Below are 17,015 nucleotides of genomic sequence, written 5' to 3'. Positions count from 1 at the left end.
ATCAGCAAAGACCTAATTATAATAATCCCTGCATTTGATACAGCACCTTATCACGTCTTTGAGATGTTTCAAAGCGCTTTGTAAAGTGAATTGACTGTATATTTTGCGAGCGAAACGCGGCAGCCAATTGCGCACAGCAGCGTCCCACAAACAGTCGTGGATTGAGTGACCACATTTTTTTTTTGAAGGGGTTATTACTCCTGGAAAGCGATCCTCCAATTGACTAACAACAGGGTTCCTAACTACTGCTAGGTAAACAAAGGCGTGTGGAGTAAGGAAACTTGCCTAAGGTTTCGCCCTGCCCTGGAATCAAACCCGAGTCCTCCTCTTGCGATGGGAGGGCGCTGACCACTACACAACATAACTCCTTCCTTACCCCCCCACCCCCTGCAGCGAAGGGTCAGCTTTACCCCACTGTCCCGTCCGACAATCCTACAGATAAACTGGTAGTTCATGGGTCTGTGAGGGACCTTAGCTTGGCTGCCAGCTTGCCGCAAAATAACAGTCACTGCACTTGAAAGCAATTACTGTGAAGCAATTTGAGACATTTCGATGCAATTAAAATAAAAAAGGCAATTTCTGTCTTTCCCTCGGAGTAAATGTGACCACAGAAGGTTTTGGCTCCCGGCAGGTTAAACCCAGTCACGTTACCTTGACCACAATCTCCAGCAGCCGCTTACATGTCTCCTTCTTATCATTCAGAAGAATGTTCTTCTTCATCATCAGCACACGGTAACGGAGAAAAAATTCATGATAAGTCCACCTGGTGAGAGAGAGAGAGAGAGAGAGAGAGAGAATGAGAGAGAGAAAAAGATAGATAAATAAACAGACAGTTAGAAGAGAAAGGTACAGAGTTTATTAGAATCATCTCCAATGATCTTTAGGAATCACTAAAATAGTTTTAACAACAATAAATTTCCTTTCACATCGGAAGGAAGTCCCAAAGTGTTCGACAGTGAGGGGTTTGCACCCGAGCTGGGGGTCAGTGAGCAGACGGCAAGCAGAGTGGGGTTAGGAGCATGGTCAAAGGCACGGTCAACGATGAGGGTCTTAGACGGGCCTTAAAGGAGGCAAAGGATGGAGTTCCAGAGGCTGAAGGCCCGACCACCGATGGTGGAGCTGTCCAGAGCAGAGGGAGCGGACATGTTGGCGGTTTTAATAGGTTGCAGAGGTAGGGAGGAGCAGGATTGTAGAGGGAGGGAGATAGGAAAGAGGAGGGGAGTTAGGGAGATAGTTACCTGGAGGGGTGTTGGGGAAGGGAGAGGAGGGAGAGATGGAGAGAGAGAGATGGAGGGAGGATGGGAGAGTGGGTTACCTGAAAAGGGGTGGCGGGGGGAAAAGGGAGGGAGGTATTACCTGGAGGGAGGAGAGATGGTCAGAGGAAGGGCGGGAGGTACAGAGAAAGTTAGGGAGGGAGAGAAGGGGATGGAGATAATTTCCTGGAGAGGAGTTGGGGAGAGAGAGAGATATTCAGATGGAGGGAGATAGTTACCTGGAGGGGAGAGAGAAAGTGAGAGAGTTAGGGGAGAGAGAGAGAAACAGAGAGAGGCATTAGTTACCTGGAGGGGATTTGGGGAGGGGGAGAGGAGGGAATTGAGGAGGGGGAGAGGAGGGAGTTGGGGAGGTGAGCTGGGGAGACAGAGCGAGGGAGGGAGGGAGGGAGGGAGGGAGAGCGGAAAGTGGGTTACCTGGAGAGAGGGGGGGCGAGTGTTAGGTAGTTATCTGGAGGGGAGTTGGGGATAGAAGGGAGACAGAGAGAGAGCAGTAGTTACCTGGAGGGGAGTTAGGGAGAAGGAGGGAGAGACAGAGAGGTAGTCACCTGGAAGGGAATCCTGCTGCACTGATACGGATGGTCTCCAGCACACCACACGCTCGCAGTTGCTGCACAGCTCGCTTAGCGTCAAACCTGGGACAAGGTTAAGATAAACGAATAAACAATAGCGACGAGGGGAGCAAAATGGCCGTCAGCGAGTGGCGTGGTTGCCAGCATCAGCGTTGATTTTCATATTAATAATAATACTGCGCTTGCATTTGATGCAGCGCTTTATCACGTCTTCGAGACGTCTCAAAGCGCTTCACCGCATACGCTGTAAAGCAGCGTGACCGTATATTTTGGGGGCGAAACGCGGCTGCCGATTGCGCGCAGCAGCGTCCCCACAAACGGTGACCGATTTTTCTCGGGGGGATTGTTGGCCAGGACACCGAGAGAGAGAGAGAGAAATATTTAACGTCCACCTGAACAGGCAGACGGGACCTCAGTTTAACGACTCATCTGAAGGACGGCACCTTTGACAATGCAGCGCATTGGCGTGTCGGCCCCTGAGCAAATCCAGAACCTTCTGACTCAAGAGGCGAGAGCGAGGAGGGAAGTGTTGCGTGGTCAGAGTTACTGGCCTTCCACATGAGACATTAAACTGAGGCCCCATCTCATCTGCCTGTTTAGGTTAAATGATAGTTAAATGATAAGCGCGACAGTAATAAATATAATTTTACACAGCGCCATTCAGGTCGGGAGAGAAACTCAAGATACTTACGAGAAGGGAAGCTTTTCATCGTTGGGTTTGATGCAGCGAACATAGTGCGGAGTTGTGGCGTTGAGTGTCTCCATCAACAGGTGCAGAGAGTTACGGAACTGGAGGAGGGGGGAGAGAGAGAGAGGGGGGGTAGAGAGATGGGGGGGAAAGAGAGAGAGAGAGAGAGAGAGAGAGAGCGAGGGAAGGGGGGGAAGGGGGAAAAAAAGAGGGGGAAAGAGAGAGAGGGTGAAGGGAGAGAGAGAGGCATATAGAGAGAGTGAGCAAAGGAAAGAGAGGGGAAAGTAAAATGGAGAGCAGAGACGGGTAAGAGAGTGAGTGGAAAAAAGAGAGACGGGGAAGGAAAGAGAGTGAAAGGGGCGGAGGGAATGAAAGAGGGGAGAGAAGGGGTGGGGGGGGAAGATGGAGAGGTTTATTTTTAATGGTCGTCAGAGAGGAATGCAATAAATCATAAGACGCCAATCCCAGAGGTGATCAGGACATGTGGTTTATGAGTGGGTGGGGGTGGTTACCCAGTGAGGGAGGGGAGAGGCGAGGGGGGTGGATGAGGGAGGGAAGGGTGGTGAGGGAGAGGAGGGGGTACCCAGTTGGAGAAGAGGGCGAGGGAGGGGGAAGGGAGGAAGTGTGGGCATGGGAGGGGGGGGTTTACCCTGAGTTGGGAGGGGACGAGGGAGGGAGAGGGAGGCGAGGAGGAGGTTGAGGAAGGTGGAAGGTGAGGTGAGAAAGGAAGGTGGTTGGTGAGGGCAGTACCTGATGGCCCACAGTTTTCTTGTGCTCTTTGTTGGGGATTTTGAGGACCGGCCGGGATGGGCGAATGTTGATCTTGTTGCCTTTCCCCCCAATGATGGTCCCCGAGGACTCTCGCCCGTCCTGGAACAGGTCCGCCACCAGCTGGTACTGAGAGAGAGAGAGAGAGAGAGAGAGTGAGAGCGTGGGGAGAGAGAGCGCGGGGAAGGGGGGGGTAGAGAGAGAGAGAGAGAGAGACGGGATGAGAGAGAGGGCAGGGAGAGAGCGCAAAGGAGAGAGAGAGAGTGGGGGGCAGGGGGGGGAGAGAGAGAGAGACACACACACAGAGTGAAACAGAGAGAGAGAGAGATGAGGATATTTGTTTCAGATAATGGGGTAGTTGTCACAACTTTTTGGTCACACTGTACAATCAGTCCTGACACGGGGCTTGAACTCACAACCTTCTGGTTGGGGTCCGAATCGGGTGGAGGGTAAGGGGGGTAGGAAGGTCTTGAGATGGACCTTGAAGAGGGTGAGGGAGGGGGCGAGGTGGAGGGGCTCTGGGATACAGTTCCAGAGGGTGGGGGCAGGGGGGTCCGGGCCGGGCGAGGGGCATGTTCCTGCAGAGTGGAGGGCAAGGACAGGGCGGTGAATCACAATAAAGCACCTTATCGTGTCGTTGAGACGGCTCAAGGAGTTGCGGTAAACAACAACAACAACAAGATTCCATTTATGGAGGACGTCCCGAGGCGCTGTACAGTTGGGTCAGGACCCGAGCATTGGGGAAATGGTCAGGGTGAGGGGGGGGAAGGGAAGGAGCGAGGAGGGGGTAGAGAGTCGAGAGGGGAGCTGAAGGCACAGTCAAAGAGAAAGGTCTTGAGACCGGCCTTGAAGGAGGAAAGGGAGGAAGCGGCGAAGGCACTGGGGGATAGAGTTCCAGAGCCTCGGGGCTGAGAGGCTGAAGGCCCGGCCACCGATGGTAGGGCGGTTGGGGCGGGGGATGTGGAGCAGACCGGAGCCAGAGGAACGGAGGGTACGGGCAGGTAGGTAGGGGGATAGTAGGTCGGAGAGGTAGGAGGGAGCAAGGCCGTGAATGGCCTTGTAGGTGAGGATGAGGATCTTGAATTCGATCCTCTGGGGGATGGGGAGCCAGTGGAGGCGAGCGAGGGTGGGAGTGATGTGGTCCGAAGCCTGGTGCGGGACAGTACACGAGCTGCAGAGTTCTGAATGACCAGCAATGTGGAGGGAGGTACCGGGAAGGCCGGCGAGGAGAGAGTTCCCGTAGTCCAGCCTTGAGGTGATAAAGGCGTGGACCAGAGTTTCAGCCGCGTGAGGGAGTGCCGTAGTCTGGCGACATTCCGGAGTTGATGGAAGGCGGTGCCAGTTGTGGCGTAGATATGAGGGAGAGAGGACAGCTCAGGGTCGAACAGAACCCCGAGGTTCCTGATGGCTTTGAGAGGTGGAGAGTGCAGCCTTGGATGCTGATGCTGTCAGCGCCTGAGGTGCGGAGGCGCTGACGTGAGCCAATCAGGAGGGCCTCAGTTTTGCGCACGTTGAGCTGAAGAAAGTTGTCTCTCGTCCAGGACTCGATGTCGGACAGGCAGCTGTCAGGACATCGGTGGTCGTGGAGTTGAGGGTAGAGGAGGAAAGGTAGAGTTGGGTGTCATCCGCATACATGTGGAAGTTAACCCCATGTCTGCGGATGATGTCACCAAGGGGGAGCATATAGAGGGTGAAGAGGAGGGGACCGAGGACAGAGCCCTGAGGGACACCGCACGAGACAGTGCGGGGGGTGGAGGAAAAACCATTTGTGGAAAAAAGTGAAGACGGTGAGAAAGGTACGACCTAAACCACTCAAGGACAGTGCCTTGAAGGTTGAGGTGGGAGGACAAGCGGTGGAGTAGGATAGCGTGGTCGACCGTATCGAATGCTGCCGATAGGTCGAGGAGGACGAGGAGGCAGAGGGAGCCCTGGTCACAGATGGTCAGGATGTCATTGGTGACCTTGACCAGGGCAGTTTCTGTGCTATGGGCAGCACGGAAACCCGACTGAAGGGGTTCGAATAATGAATGGGTGGAGAGGAAAGAGCGCAGCTGGGAGGCGACAACTCGTTCCAGGACCTTGGACAGGAAGGGGAGGTTGGAGATGGGCCGGTAGCTTGATAGCTGCGACGCATCAAGGGAGGGTTTTTTTAAGGTGGGAGTGATGATGGCAGTTTTTAAGGGAATGGGAACAGAGCCAGAGGAGAGGGACAGGTTGACGATGTCTGTGATATGTGGGGCAAGGAGGTGGAGCTGGGAGATAAGGAGTGGAGTGGGGATGGGGTCAAGGGAGCAGGTGGTGGGTTTCAGGGATAGGATGAGTTTGGTGACAGAGGGTGGGGAAACGGGTACGAAAGTGTGTAGGGGAGGATGGGTAGGAGTCGGAGTGTGGGAGGGAGGGGGTGGGGGGTGGGTGGCTGTTGGAGGAGAAGTGACCGCGGAGCGAATTCCCTTGATTTTGGATTCAAGGAAATCCAGCATCTCCTCGCAGTGAAGGTTGGAGGAGATGACCTGCGCGCGGTGGCGGGGGGGACATAGGAGTGCCTAGAGTAACCCCTGCATTAGGACGTGGCGTCTTATCGCTTTGCCGAGACGTCTCCAGGAAATTTCCCACAGAGAGGAGTGACTGCCTGTCGGGAGGTCAAGGCGGAGGCCATTTTGAGAGCCGGCCTGGGGATATGGACAGAACTGTACCTTGCTGGCCTTCAGGATGTTGATCTGCTCCTCGTACACTGTGTCCCGGTTTTTCTCCAGGAAACCGTCGCACTGATATTCCACCTGGGGCAGAGAAGACCATAATAATTATAATAATTATAATAATCCGGGTGCTTGATATAGCGCCTTATCACGTCGTTGAGACGTCTCCAAGCGCTTCACAGAATATACTGTAGAGTGTAGTGACTCTATATTTTGTGGGCGAAACACGGCAGCCAATTGCACACAGCAGTGCCCTACAAACAGTCGTGGATTGAAGTGACCAATTTATTATTTTTTTTTTGATTTCGAAGGAATTATCACCCCCAGAAAAGCGATCCATCAATCGGGTTCCTGCCAGATAAACAGAGACGTGTGGAGTCAGGAAACTTGCCCTCGGTTTCACACCCTGCCGGGAATCAAACCCAGGTCTCTCGCTTGCGAGGCGAGTGCTCTAACCACTGAGCCACAGGACTCCTTAATAATCATCCTTGCATTTGATAGAGTGTCCTATCACGTCGTTGAAACGTCTCCAAACCCTTCATGGAGTATACTCTAAAGTGTAGTGACTAATAATAATAATAATAATCCTTGCATTTGATATAGCGCTTTTCACGTCGGGAGGACGTCCCAAAGCGCTTCACAGAATATACTGTAAAGTGAATTGACTGTATATTTGTGGGCGAACGCGGCAGCCAATTGCGCACAGCAATGTCCCACAAATGTGGATTGAAAATGACCAATTTATTATTGTTTTGTTTTGGAGGGATTATTATTAGGCTCTGTGTGGAGTAAGGAAACTTGCCCAAGGTTTCGCCTCTGCCTGGAATTGAACTGTGCATTTTGTGGTAGGTGGGTCACCTTGGTTTGGAGACTCTTAATCACGGTGATGGGTTTCCGTGTGTCAGACACCCCGGCTGAACCCAAACCAGTCTACTGTTGGGCAAACCTTCAGCCACCGTCCAGGAGGGCCTTTGCACCCAAACCGGGGGATATTTGTACCCGCAATGGGGTTTCCATATCACAGTACTCACCCCTGGGCGGAAACCGAACAGGAGAACACCCACCTTATCTGCGAAGTGGATGATGATGAAGGCCATGTTGGACATGCGGGGTTTCTGGAAGTGTGGGCTGCTGGTGTGTCTGTCATACAGCTTCTGGGCCCAGCTCTCCTCCGAGCCCTTTGGCACCTGATAGTACAACAGCAACAACAACTTGCATTCATGTAGCGTCCTTCACGCCGGGCAGCGTCCCGGAGCGCTGGACAGTGGCGGAGTCTGACCCCGAGCCGGGGGGAGCGGGAGGTGAACGCAAGCACGGTCTTTGGCTGGGATATTACACCAGGAACTCAATGTTAGTGAGAGCGCGCGCGAGAGAGAGAGACAGCAAGAGAGAGAGTGAGCGAGACAGCGAGCGAGAGAGCGGGTTTTGATAGAGAGAGAGAGAGAGAGACGGAAAGAGAGAGAGTGAGCGAGACAGTGGGTGAGCGAGAGACAGCGGGTGAGGGAGAGAAAGAGACAGAGTGCAAGCGAGGGTCCATTTGCATTTACATAGCGTTTTACCACAGACTTTTTAATATCCCATCCAAAGGACAGCAGCTCGAGCCGTCAATGCAGTTCTCCACCCCCCCTCCTGCCTCCCCCGCCACCCCCAGCCCTGCACTAGAGTGGCAGCCGAAGGCAATGTCTGGTTTCTGAGTTTCTGATTCAGACGTTCGTGAGGGAGCCTCTGTCCTGTACCTTACACTCCTCGTCCAGCAGGTCCAGGATACCCAGTTTGGCCTCGATCATGTCGATACACGGCTGGTTATCGTAGAAATCAATCAGCGTCCACGGGATCTGCTCCTTCATGTACTCTTCCTGCTCCAGTTTGAACACGTGCTGCAAAGAGATGGGACAGTGAGTGTCACAGTGAGGACACAAGATGCATATATATATATAGAGAGGTCTCACACACACACAGATACACACACACACACACAGCTGTACACACTTACAGAGGGACATGCACACATAGAGAGACTTACACAGAGACACACACACATGCACACATAGAGAGACATACAACACACAGAGATATACACACACACTGTGAGACACACACTGACTCACACCGTCTCTTACCAGGTTAAACTGTTGCTGGAGTTTCTCATTGGCGTAGTTGATGCAAAACTGTTCAAAACTGTTGATCTCAAATGTTTCAAACCTGTGGTGAAAATCAACAACAACCAATGACACGTGTTTAGCACCTTTCACGTTGGGAGGACGTCCCAAGGCGCTGGACAGTCAGGGATTTGAATCTGAGCTGCTGGTTGGGATCAGGAGGGGGTGGAGGGCAGGGAGGGTGGGGGCAGGAGGGGTGACCTAAGGTGCTTGAGATGTGCCTTGAAGGGAGGGAGCGAGACGGAGGGACTGTGGGATGGAGTTCGAAAGCGTAGGCTAAAGGCATGACCGCTGATGGCGGGGCGTGCCGGGCGGGGAAAATGGAGCAGACCAGAGCCTGATGAGCGGAGGGAGCAAACAGGTCACTATACCCGTATATATCCAGCACCCCGATGAAGGAGTGCTGCTTGATGTTGGTGTGCAGGGCCTTGTTGATCTGCTCTACGATCCAGTTGAAGAGCTGAGCGTAGATGTGTTTGGCCAGGGCATTCCTGGCATTCAGGGCCTGCTGGCTGCTCATGTTCTTCACATAGGTCTCCGACGTAGTGACCAGTTTACGGTGACACAGCCAATGCCTCATCTGGTCTTGCTCCAACCCCAGCAACTCGCAGAAGTCACTCAGGGTTGTATCCTCCTTCTGGAGAGAGAGAGAGAGAGAGAGAGAGAGAACAATAATAATCCTTTGCATTTGATATATCACCGTAAGCTACTGGAGTCCTGCAGCTCAGTGGTTGGAGCACTCGCCTCGCAAGCGAGAGGTCTGGATTCGATTCCCAGGCTGGGAAAGGCTGGGCAAGTTTCCTTACGCCACACGCCTCTGTTTACCGAGCAGTAGGAACCCGCTTGTTTGTCGATTGGTGGATCGGTTTTCTGGGGATAACAGTCCCACAAAAAAAAAGCAATAATTTGGTCACTCAATCCGCGCTTATTTGTGGGACACTTCTGTGCGCAATTGGCTGCCGCGTTTCGCCCACAGAATATAGTCAATTCATTTTATAGTATATTCTTTGAAGCACTTTGAGACAGACGTCTAGAAGACGTGATAAGACGCTATACCAAATGGAAGGATTAAATATTATTATTATTATCTTATCACGTTGTTGAGCGTCTCAAAGCGCTTTACAGGATTTACTGATGATCTGTGATTTTGTGGGCAAAACACGGCAGTCAGTTTGTGCACAGCAGTGTCTCACAAACAGCAAGGTCTGTGTGCATAATATTTACAAGTGTGTCTCTCTGCCCTGCTTTCTTCCCACCCTCCGCTCGACTGTCTCTGGCCTCCTGCTTATTTCTCATCCCCCCTACTCCACCATCAGTGGACGTGCTTTCAGCCACTACGCCCCGAAGCCTTGGATCTCAATCCCTCCGCCTTGCCCCCTCCTTCTCCTCTTTTAGATCATGACTCAAGTCCTTCCTCTTTGACCATGCTTAGGGTCACCTCCTCTCTCCCCACGGCTTAGCGTCAGGCTCTGCCCCCGTTAGCGCTCCAAGGCGATGCAAGTTGTTGATGTCCATGACTGTCGTATCTCTGGCACACTGAGCCCTTCCTTCCCCTCCTGACAGTGACTTACGTGAATGGAGCAGCTTTCTCCGTCCTTCTCGGACACAATCTGCACGTTTCCCAGGTGGAGGATGGAGGCGATGATCCTGTAGATGCCCATCTGGTGAGACTCTTTCACACCTGAGGGACAGAGAGAAAGGCCCCGGGTCACCATCAACCATCCATCAGCACTCGCGTTTGATACAGTCTTTCACGTCAGGAGGACGTCTCAATGATTCATTCACTGTTGCCCGAGCTCCTCCCAATCTCCTCATACCCCACTCCTCAGCTCACCACTCTCTTCCCCCCACCCCCCCAACTAACACAGGCCTACAGTATGTCCTTTCATCCCCTCGGCACCACCATCAGTGATTCTTATTACCCTTGGAAACTGATCCGCCAATTGACTAACAACCGGGTTCCGACTTACTGTTAGGTAAACACAGGCGTGTGAACCAAGGAAACTTGTCCAAGTTTTCGCTCTGCCCGAGAATCGAACCCAGGTCCTCTCGCCTGCGAGGCGAGTGCCTAAGCACTAAGCTACAGGAACTTTTTCAATCTTTTTTTCAATCTTTAAATCCCAAGTTAAAACCTACCTCTTCTACCTGGCATACGGCCCTTCCCCTTACTCAGTATCCAAGCCCGTTACTATGGATGGAGTGCTTTGAAATATATAATGTAATAAAACATAATAATGTACATCATATATAATATCCATAAAAATGTAAGATGTTGGTGTCCCCCTTTGGGATGCTGAAAACTTTTCCTTACCCAGTAGAGTTAAGGCGTTCCAGGTGTTTTCAAAATCCTTGGCATCGTTGACTCCGTCTATTAACACACCTCCTCCCTGGGTCGTGTAGAAATAATTTTCTGCACTGCCTTGAAAGAGGATAAGGCACAGTTATCACACAAGACATCACACAAGAGGGTTTCGGGAGAAAAAGGTTTAGCTGGTTAAAACTCTGGCACTAACCCAAGTCACTGTGTGGGGTCCTCAAGCCATCCTACAGCTAATACTCTTCACACTCTTGACAAACTTCACCTAATCCTGTTTGGAATGAGGTAAGTATGAGGAGAGAGCGCACATTCCATTCCAGACATGGGGACATTTCCTTGTCATTTATCCAAAACTTTGCTGCCTCCATACTGACCCGCACTAACCTCCGTTCCCCCATCACACCAGTTCTAATCAAGCTCCACTGTCTCCCCATCACCAAATGGGTCGATTTCAAGATCCGCACACTTTTTTTTTCAATCCCTTCATGCCTTGGCACCTCCCTACCTCTCCGACCTGCTTACCCCCCAACCCACTATCCTCTGTCTCCACTCGACTGGCTTCTGCATGTCCCTTGTGCCCTCCGTTCTACCATTGGTGGCCGCGCTTTCAGCCACTATGCCCCAAAACTCAGGAACACTCTTCCTCTGTCCGTCCGCCGTTCCCCTTCCTTCCCCATTCTCAGGTCGCGCCTGAAGACCTTCCTTGTTCGACCGTGTCTACGGTCACCTCCCCCTCATCCCGGCTCAGAGTCGTGCTCCGCCATTGTCAAACACTCTGGGACACTACCATGTCTGAGGGGCGCTATATAAGTGCAAGTTGTTGTTGTATTTATCCATTTATTTGGATACTCCACAACAACCACCACCACCACTTGCATTTATATTATTTCCTTCATATGAACTGGCTCCGAGGTGACACACTTGGCAAGGTTATTATGTTAGTAATATCAGAATTGTGGTGGTCTAGGTCGTAAGGTTCCTGAGCCAGGCAAGTCAATAGTAAGTAATCCAAGGTACCACTGGTACAAGCCAGCCAGCCTCGCTAAATACCCAAACCAAACAGAGAATTCCATACATCCACCTACACGTGGAAATCCCAGAGATAGTTTGTTGGGATGGAATGCGCTCTATCACTCTCTCCCTAAAATATTTATCATATCTAACTCAAATTACTGGATGAGATGCTAAATGCAGCACTCGCCTGCCAGCTCACATTAGCAATCCCGAGCCTCTAGTGGATATTTCCAGTGGGTTGGCCAGCAATCCTCCAGATAAATGGGTCATTCTCTTGACAACTGTTTGCGGGATATTGCTACCAGCAAACTGGTTGATGCCTTTGCCCACAAAAGGTCTACACAGTAGCTACACCAGACAGCAAGTATTTGTGAAGTGCTTTGAGGCACTGAGGTGAGAGGTGCGATTATTACTCATCCTAAGTGCATGTGCTTGTCCTTGACTGCCTTCCCTTGCTTTGTGTGATGTCCATTGTTTAAGGTTTTGTAGGAAAAGTCCCCTTTCTGTCCTCCATCTCCCCCAGCTGCACTTATGCAAACACAAAGGGGATTTGGCCTCACAGACACGCACTCCTTTGGCTCAAATCCACCCGCTTTATAGATCAGGCACTTAAAAAAGAGAGAGAGGGAGACTGAAAGATTTGAGAAAGACAGAATAAGAGACATAGAGATAACCATAATAATAATAATCCTTGCATTTGATATAGCGCTTTTCACGTCGGGAGGACGTCCCAAAGCGCTTCACAGAACACACTGTAAAGTGAATTGACTGTATATTTGTGGCGAACGCGGCAGCCAATTGCGCACAGCAGTCCCACAAACAGCCGTGGATGAAAATGACCAATTTATTATTGTTTTGTTTTGGAGGGATTATTATTAGGCGTGTGGAGTAAGGAAACTTGCCCAAGGTTTCGCCCTCTGCCTGGAATTGAACTCAGGTCTCTCGCTTGCAAAGCGAGTGCTCTAACCACTGAGCTACTGGACTCCACAATGCAATGCAATGCAATATTCCTTGCATTTGACATAGCGGCTTATCGCGTCTTCGAGACGTTTCAAAGCGCTTCACAGAATATACTGTAAAGTGAATTGACTATGTATTTGTGGGTGAAACACGGCAGCCAATTGCGCACAGCAGCGTCCCACAAACAGTCGTGGATTGAGTGACCAAGTTATTATTATAATTTTGATTATATTTTTCAAGGGATTATTACCACCGGAAAAGCTTTGCAACTAATTTCTATACTGCTCTTATCTGTCTGTGTCTCATTGTGTCACACACCTTTGCAGCACTTTGCAATGGTGCTTTTGTGCTAAATTAAAAAAAGTTTTATATGTATATATGGAGAGAGAGAAATAGACCAGACAGATGTAGAAAGAGACAATTAGAGAAAGAGATACTTCCTCAGTTTAAATGTTGTGAATTAACAGGAAACATTATAATTCTTGCATTTGATGCAGGGACTCATTATTCTATAATAATAATAATAATCCTTGCATTTGATATAGTGCTTTTCACGTCGGGAGGACGTCCCAAAGCACTTCACAGAACACACTGTAAAGTGAATTGACTGTATATTTGTGGGCGAACGCGGCAGCCAATTGCGCACAGCAATGTCCCCCAAACAGTCGTAGATTGAAAATGACCAATTTAATTATTGTTTTTGTTTTTTTGGAGGGATTATTATTAATAATTATTATTCTGTCGAATTGTCTCATATAGCTTCACAGGATTCACTGTAAAGTGTAGTGACTGTGCATCTGTAGACAATTTGCGCATGCGTAGGTGGCGATACACTGTGCATCTCAATTTGGTTTGGATCGTCTCAAGGACAGTGTGATGAATGTGGCAGATGCCCAACTGCCTTTCTTTACTAATGAATGAGGCATCAAAAATGCTCTGAGGAACCTCCAGTCCTCAGCTAAGCCAGTTTTAAATCTGTCTCGTACTGGGATGTTTTTCAAATCATTGATTAAATGGGCTGTGCCATAAAACGTCTTCAGTAAGGTTTGAATGATAATAAAACACAACAATCTTGCAATCAATACTGCGCTGCTCAAAGTGCTTCATAGGATTTAAAAAAAAACTAGAGTGTAGTGACTGGAGGTCAAGACGTTGATCTTGAAGGGGAAATCGAGTCCAAGCGATACGTAAGACATTCACAGACTCGTGTTGGCACAGGCGAGATGCGCTCTCTCGCCCTCTCGCTCCCGAATACGAATGGAAAATTGGACGCAATAACAGGCACAGCCTGAACACTAATCTCACAATAATGGCTGTTGTACATCACTTAAACGATCATCATTCCTGTGGCGCTCACATCCCCTGAATGTAAAAAAAATCAATGGGAATGGTGCAGCGTTCACAAAGTCCTGTTGCCCCCAGTTTTTTTTTCTAGTCTCTTACAAGAAATTATTATTTTCGGGAGACGACTGAGGAGCTGAAACAAGCTATCAGAGACGCATTTCTCCTCCTCACTGACTCCATCCATGTTACGGAAGATGTAGACCGAACGTGGAAATGGGTGATCATCTGCCAGGAAAATAATGGCACTCACTCACACACACTCACATTCATCCTCCGGACTTCCTAATACAGTCAAACACTGAATATAATGATATATTTCTAAATACAATTAGCATCATTCTTCCACAGGTTTCTTGTTGGTCAGTGTGCATTGTAGAAAATAAACATAGGAAGGGTAACAGGACTTTGTGGACACCCTGGAGAGTCACCGAGATGTTAACAGGGAGATGTTCTTAAGAGCCTTGAGCAGTTTGGCTTATCTCTATCCATCCCGAACCCCAGAGCTAAGGGTTTCTCCAAGTTGCAAAGGGGTTACAACAGGGCAAGAGCGATCGGGTATTTTGAGTTAAGTTGGTACAAGAGAAGCGCATGGGGGCAGTGGGAATAATATTCCTTGTATTTGACAACAGCGCCTTATCACGTCGTTGACACGTTTCAAAGCAATTCACAGAATATATTGCAAAGTGGATTGACTGTGGTTTGTGGGCAAAATACGGCAGCCACAGCAGCGTCCCACAAACAGTCGTGGATTGAACGACCGGATTTTTTTTCGAGGGTTTGGTTACCCCCCCGGAAAGCAATCCGCCAATCGACTGACAACCGGATTCCTACGTAGAATGTGGTGCGCCAGCGTGTGAGCCAGCGAGCGCGTGATTGTGCAACGCTGCGACGTGCTGACTTACTGAGCCGAAGCTCTTTCAACTCGGGGCGATTGGCGGAGGCGCACAGCTGGTAGAAAATATGGTAATTCCGTTCCTCTTCAGCCTGGACAAGAGAGAAAATGACCGATTAAAGTTTTGGCTGGCCCACAAAAATAAATAATAAAAAGAATGAATAATCCTTGCAGTGGATATAATAATAATAATAATAAATAATCCTTGCAGTTGAATAGAATAGAACCCAGGTCTCTCGCTTGCGAGGTGAGTGTTCTAGGTGGAGCTACGTGACTCCACAATAGTGCCTTGTCGCATCATCGAGACGTCTCAAAGCATTTCACAGGATATACTGTAAAGTGGATTGATTGACTGGGTATTTTGTGGGTGTGACGCGGCAGCCAGTTTGCGCACAGCAATGCCCCACAAACAGCCATGGAGTGAGCGACCAATTGTATTTGGGGGATTGTTGGCCAGGACAAATGTTTCTTGATTGAATTTAGGGCACAACTGTTACTTCAATGATTATTTTGCTGACCAGCCAAAAAAGTTGGCCACCACTGGCCTACGAGGTCCAAGTCCGACATGGGGCTCGAACCCACAACCTTCTGACAGAGAGGCAACGGAGATACCTCATTGGTGCCATCTAGTGACCACTTTAGAGCTCAACACCATGCCTCACAAACGGCTTCAAAGCCATCAGGAGAGATACCTCAATGCAGGTGACAGTTTTTCATCGTCTCCTTGGGAAGAGATCAAACTGGATTTCGTGATGACACCAAGAAAGGCCCCAACAATAACAATAATAACAATAATAATAATAATAATCCTCGCATTTGATAAAGCGCCTGATCGCGTCTTTGAGACGTCTCAAAGCGCTTCACAGAAAATGCTGTAAAGTGAATCGACTGTATATTTTGTGGGCGAGATGCAGCAGCCAATTGCGCACAGCAGCGTCCCACAAGCAGCCGTGGATTGAGTGACCAAATTATTATTATTTATTGTTTTTTGAAGGGATTATTTCACCCTTAAAGTAATCCGCCAATCAACTAACAACCGGGATCCTACTTACTGCTGGTAAACAGAGGCGTGTGGAGTAAGGAAAGTTGCCTGAGGTTTGGTCCAGCCCGGGACTCGAACCTGTGTCCTCTCGCTTGCGAGGGCGAGCGTGCTAACCACTTTGGTACAGAACTCCACCCACAAACAACGAGACCCTGAGCCCTGGCACTGACCTGGAAAACCACACGGGATTTTTCCAGCAGGTACGTCCTCATGTTGGCTCCGATGATGTGATACTGTCGGTTGAAGCCAATCTGGATGTACTTCCCGAAGCGGCTGCTGTTGTCATTCCTGGTGGTTTTGGCATTCCCAATGGACTGCGGTGGAAAAGCAGATCAGGAACAGCAACAAAATGGTGGGGACTTTGGCTGTGGGACCAGCGATACTATTTCTCTGGGAGTAAACTCTCTGGGACACCACAGAGAGGGCACAACATAAATGCAAGTTGTTGTTCTCTGCATTTCTTCAAAGACCAGCTTCCAAACCAACAAGAATTTATATTTATGCAGTAATTTTCAGATCGGGAGGACGTCTCAAAGAAGTTCCCCCGGATTTTTACTGTCAAGTGCGGCCACCGTATGTTTTGTGAGCAAACTCGGTAGCAAATTTGTGCAACTCAATGTCCCCGCAAATGGCCAAGAATTGCTGGCCAGGAAACCCGTAAAAACTCTCTTCTCTTTTACAGTATTTAAGCGCTCTGAGACGCTGCCCCGAGTGAAGTGCTCAAATTGTTGTTGTTCTGTTGCAGGATCTTTAATGGCATCAGCCTATACTGTGAGCTCAATGTCCCCAATGTGGGACTTTATCAGCATCGCTCTGAATAAATAATAATAATAATTCTTGCACTTGATGTCGCTTGACCATGTCGTTCAGACGTCTCAAAGCGCTTCACAGAATATACTGCAAAGAGGATTGATTGTATTTTGTGGGAGAATGCAGCAGCCAATTGCGCACAGCAATGTCCCACAAAGAGTCGTGGAATGAGTGACCACATTTTTTTTGAGAGCTTATTACCCCTGGAAAGCGAACCGCCAATCGACTGACAACCGGGTTCCTACTTACCGCTAAGTAAACAGAGGCGTGTGGAGTAAGGGAACTTGACTAAGGTTTCGCCCTGCCCAGGAATCGAACCCGGGTCCTCTCGCTTGCGAAGTGAGCGCGCTGACCAATACTCTACGGGACTCCACAATAAATCACTTTATAAACTGTACCTCCATTATCGGGCTGGAGGCTAGGACCTTCTCCTCGATGCTCGTATCGTTGACAGAGCCGCCCACAGTGGCGAAAAACCGCAT

General features: G+C 49.7%; 1 protein-coding gene across 1 annotated transcript in view; it reads right to left on the bottom strand.

Annotated features, from left to right (window-relative positions):
- The window catches only part of myo5b (myosin VB), a 38,159-nt gene extending 21,144 nt beyond the window's left edge, over positions 1-17,015 (bottom strand). The window contains exons 1-14 of the mRNA XM_042331990.1: positions 16,932-17,015; positions 15,894-16,037; positions 14,692-14,782; positions 10,466-10,573; positions 9,726-9,835; positions 8,526-8,791; positions 8,116-8,197; positions 7,732-7,872; positions 7,060-7,182; positions 5,993-6,076; positions 3,282-3,428; positions 2,535-2,632; positions 1,820-1,906; positions 652-763 (exon numbers count right to left, since the gene is read on the bottom strand). Coding sequence (XP_042187924.1) covers positions 652-763; positions 1,820-1,906; positions 2,535-2,632; positions 3,282-3,428; positions 5,993-6,076; positions 7,060-7,182; positions 7,732-7,872; positions 8,116-8,197; positions 8,526-8,791; positions 9,726-9,835; positions 10,466-10,573; positions 14,692-14,782; positions 15,894-16,037; positions 16,932-17,015 — 1,677 coding nt within the window. The remainder of the gene's footprint in view (positions 1-651; positions 764-1,819; positions 1,907-2,534; positions 2,633-3,281; positions 3,429-5,992; positions 6,077-7,059; positions 7,183-7,731; positions 7,873-8,115; positions 8,198-8,525; positions 8,792-9,725; positions 9,836-10,465; positions 10,574-14,691; positions 14,783-15,893; positions 16,038-16,931) is intronic.

The sequence above is a fragment of the Callorhinchus milii genome, unplaced genomic scaffold (assembly GCF_018977255.1).
Source record: "Callorhinchus milii isolate IMCB2004 unplaced genomic scaffold, IMCB_Cmil_1.0 Scaffold1, whole genome shotgun sequence".
Taxonomy (NCBI): Eukaryota; Metazoa; Chordata; class Chondrichthyes; order Chimaeriformes; family Callorhinchidae; genus Callorhinchus; species Callorhinchus milii.
This window is presented reverse-complemented; position numbering and strand designations above follow the sequence as displayed.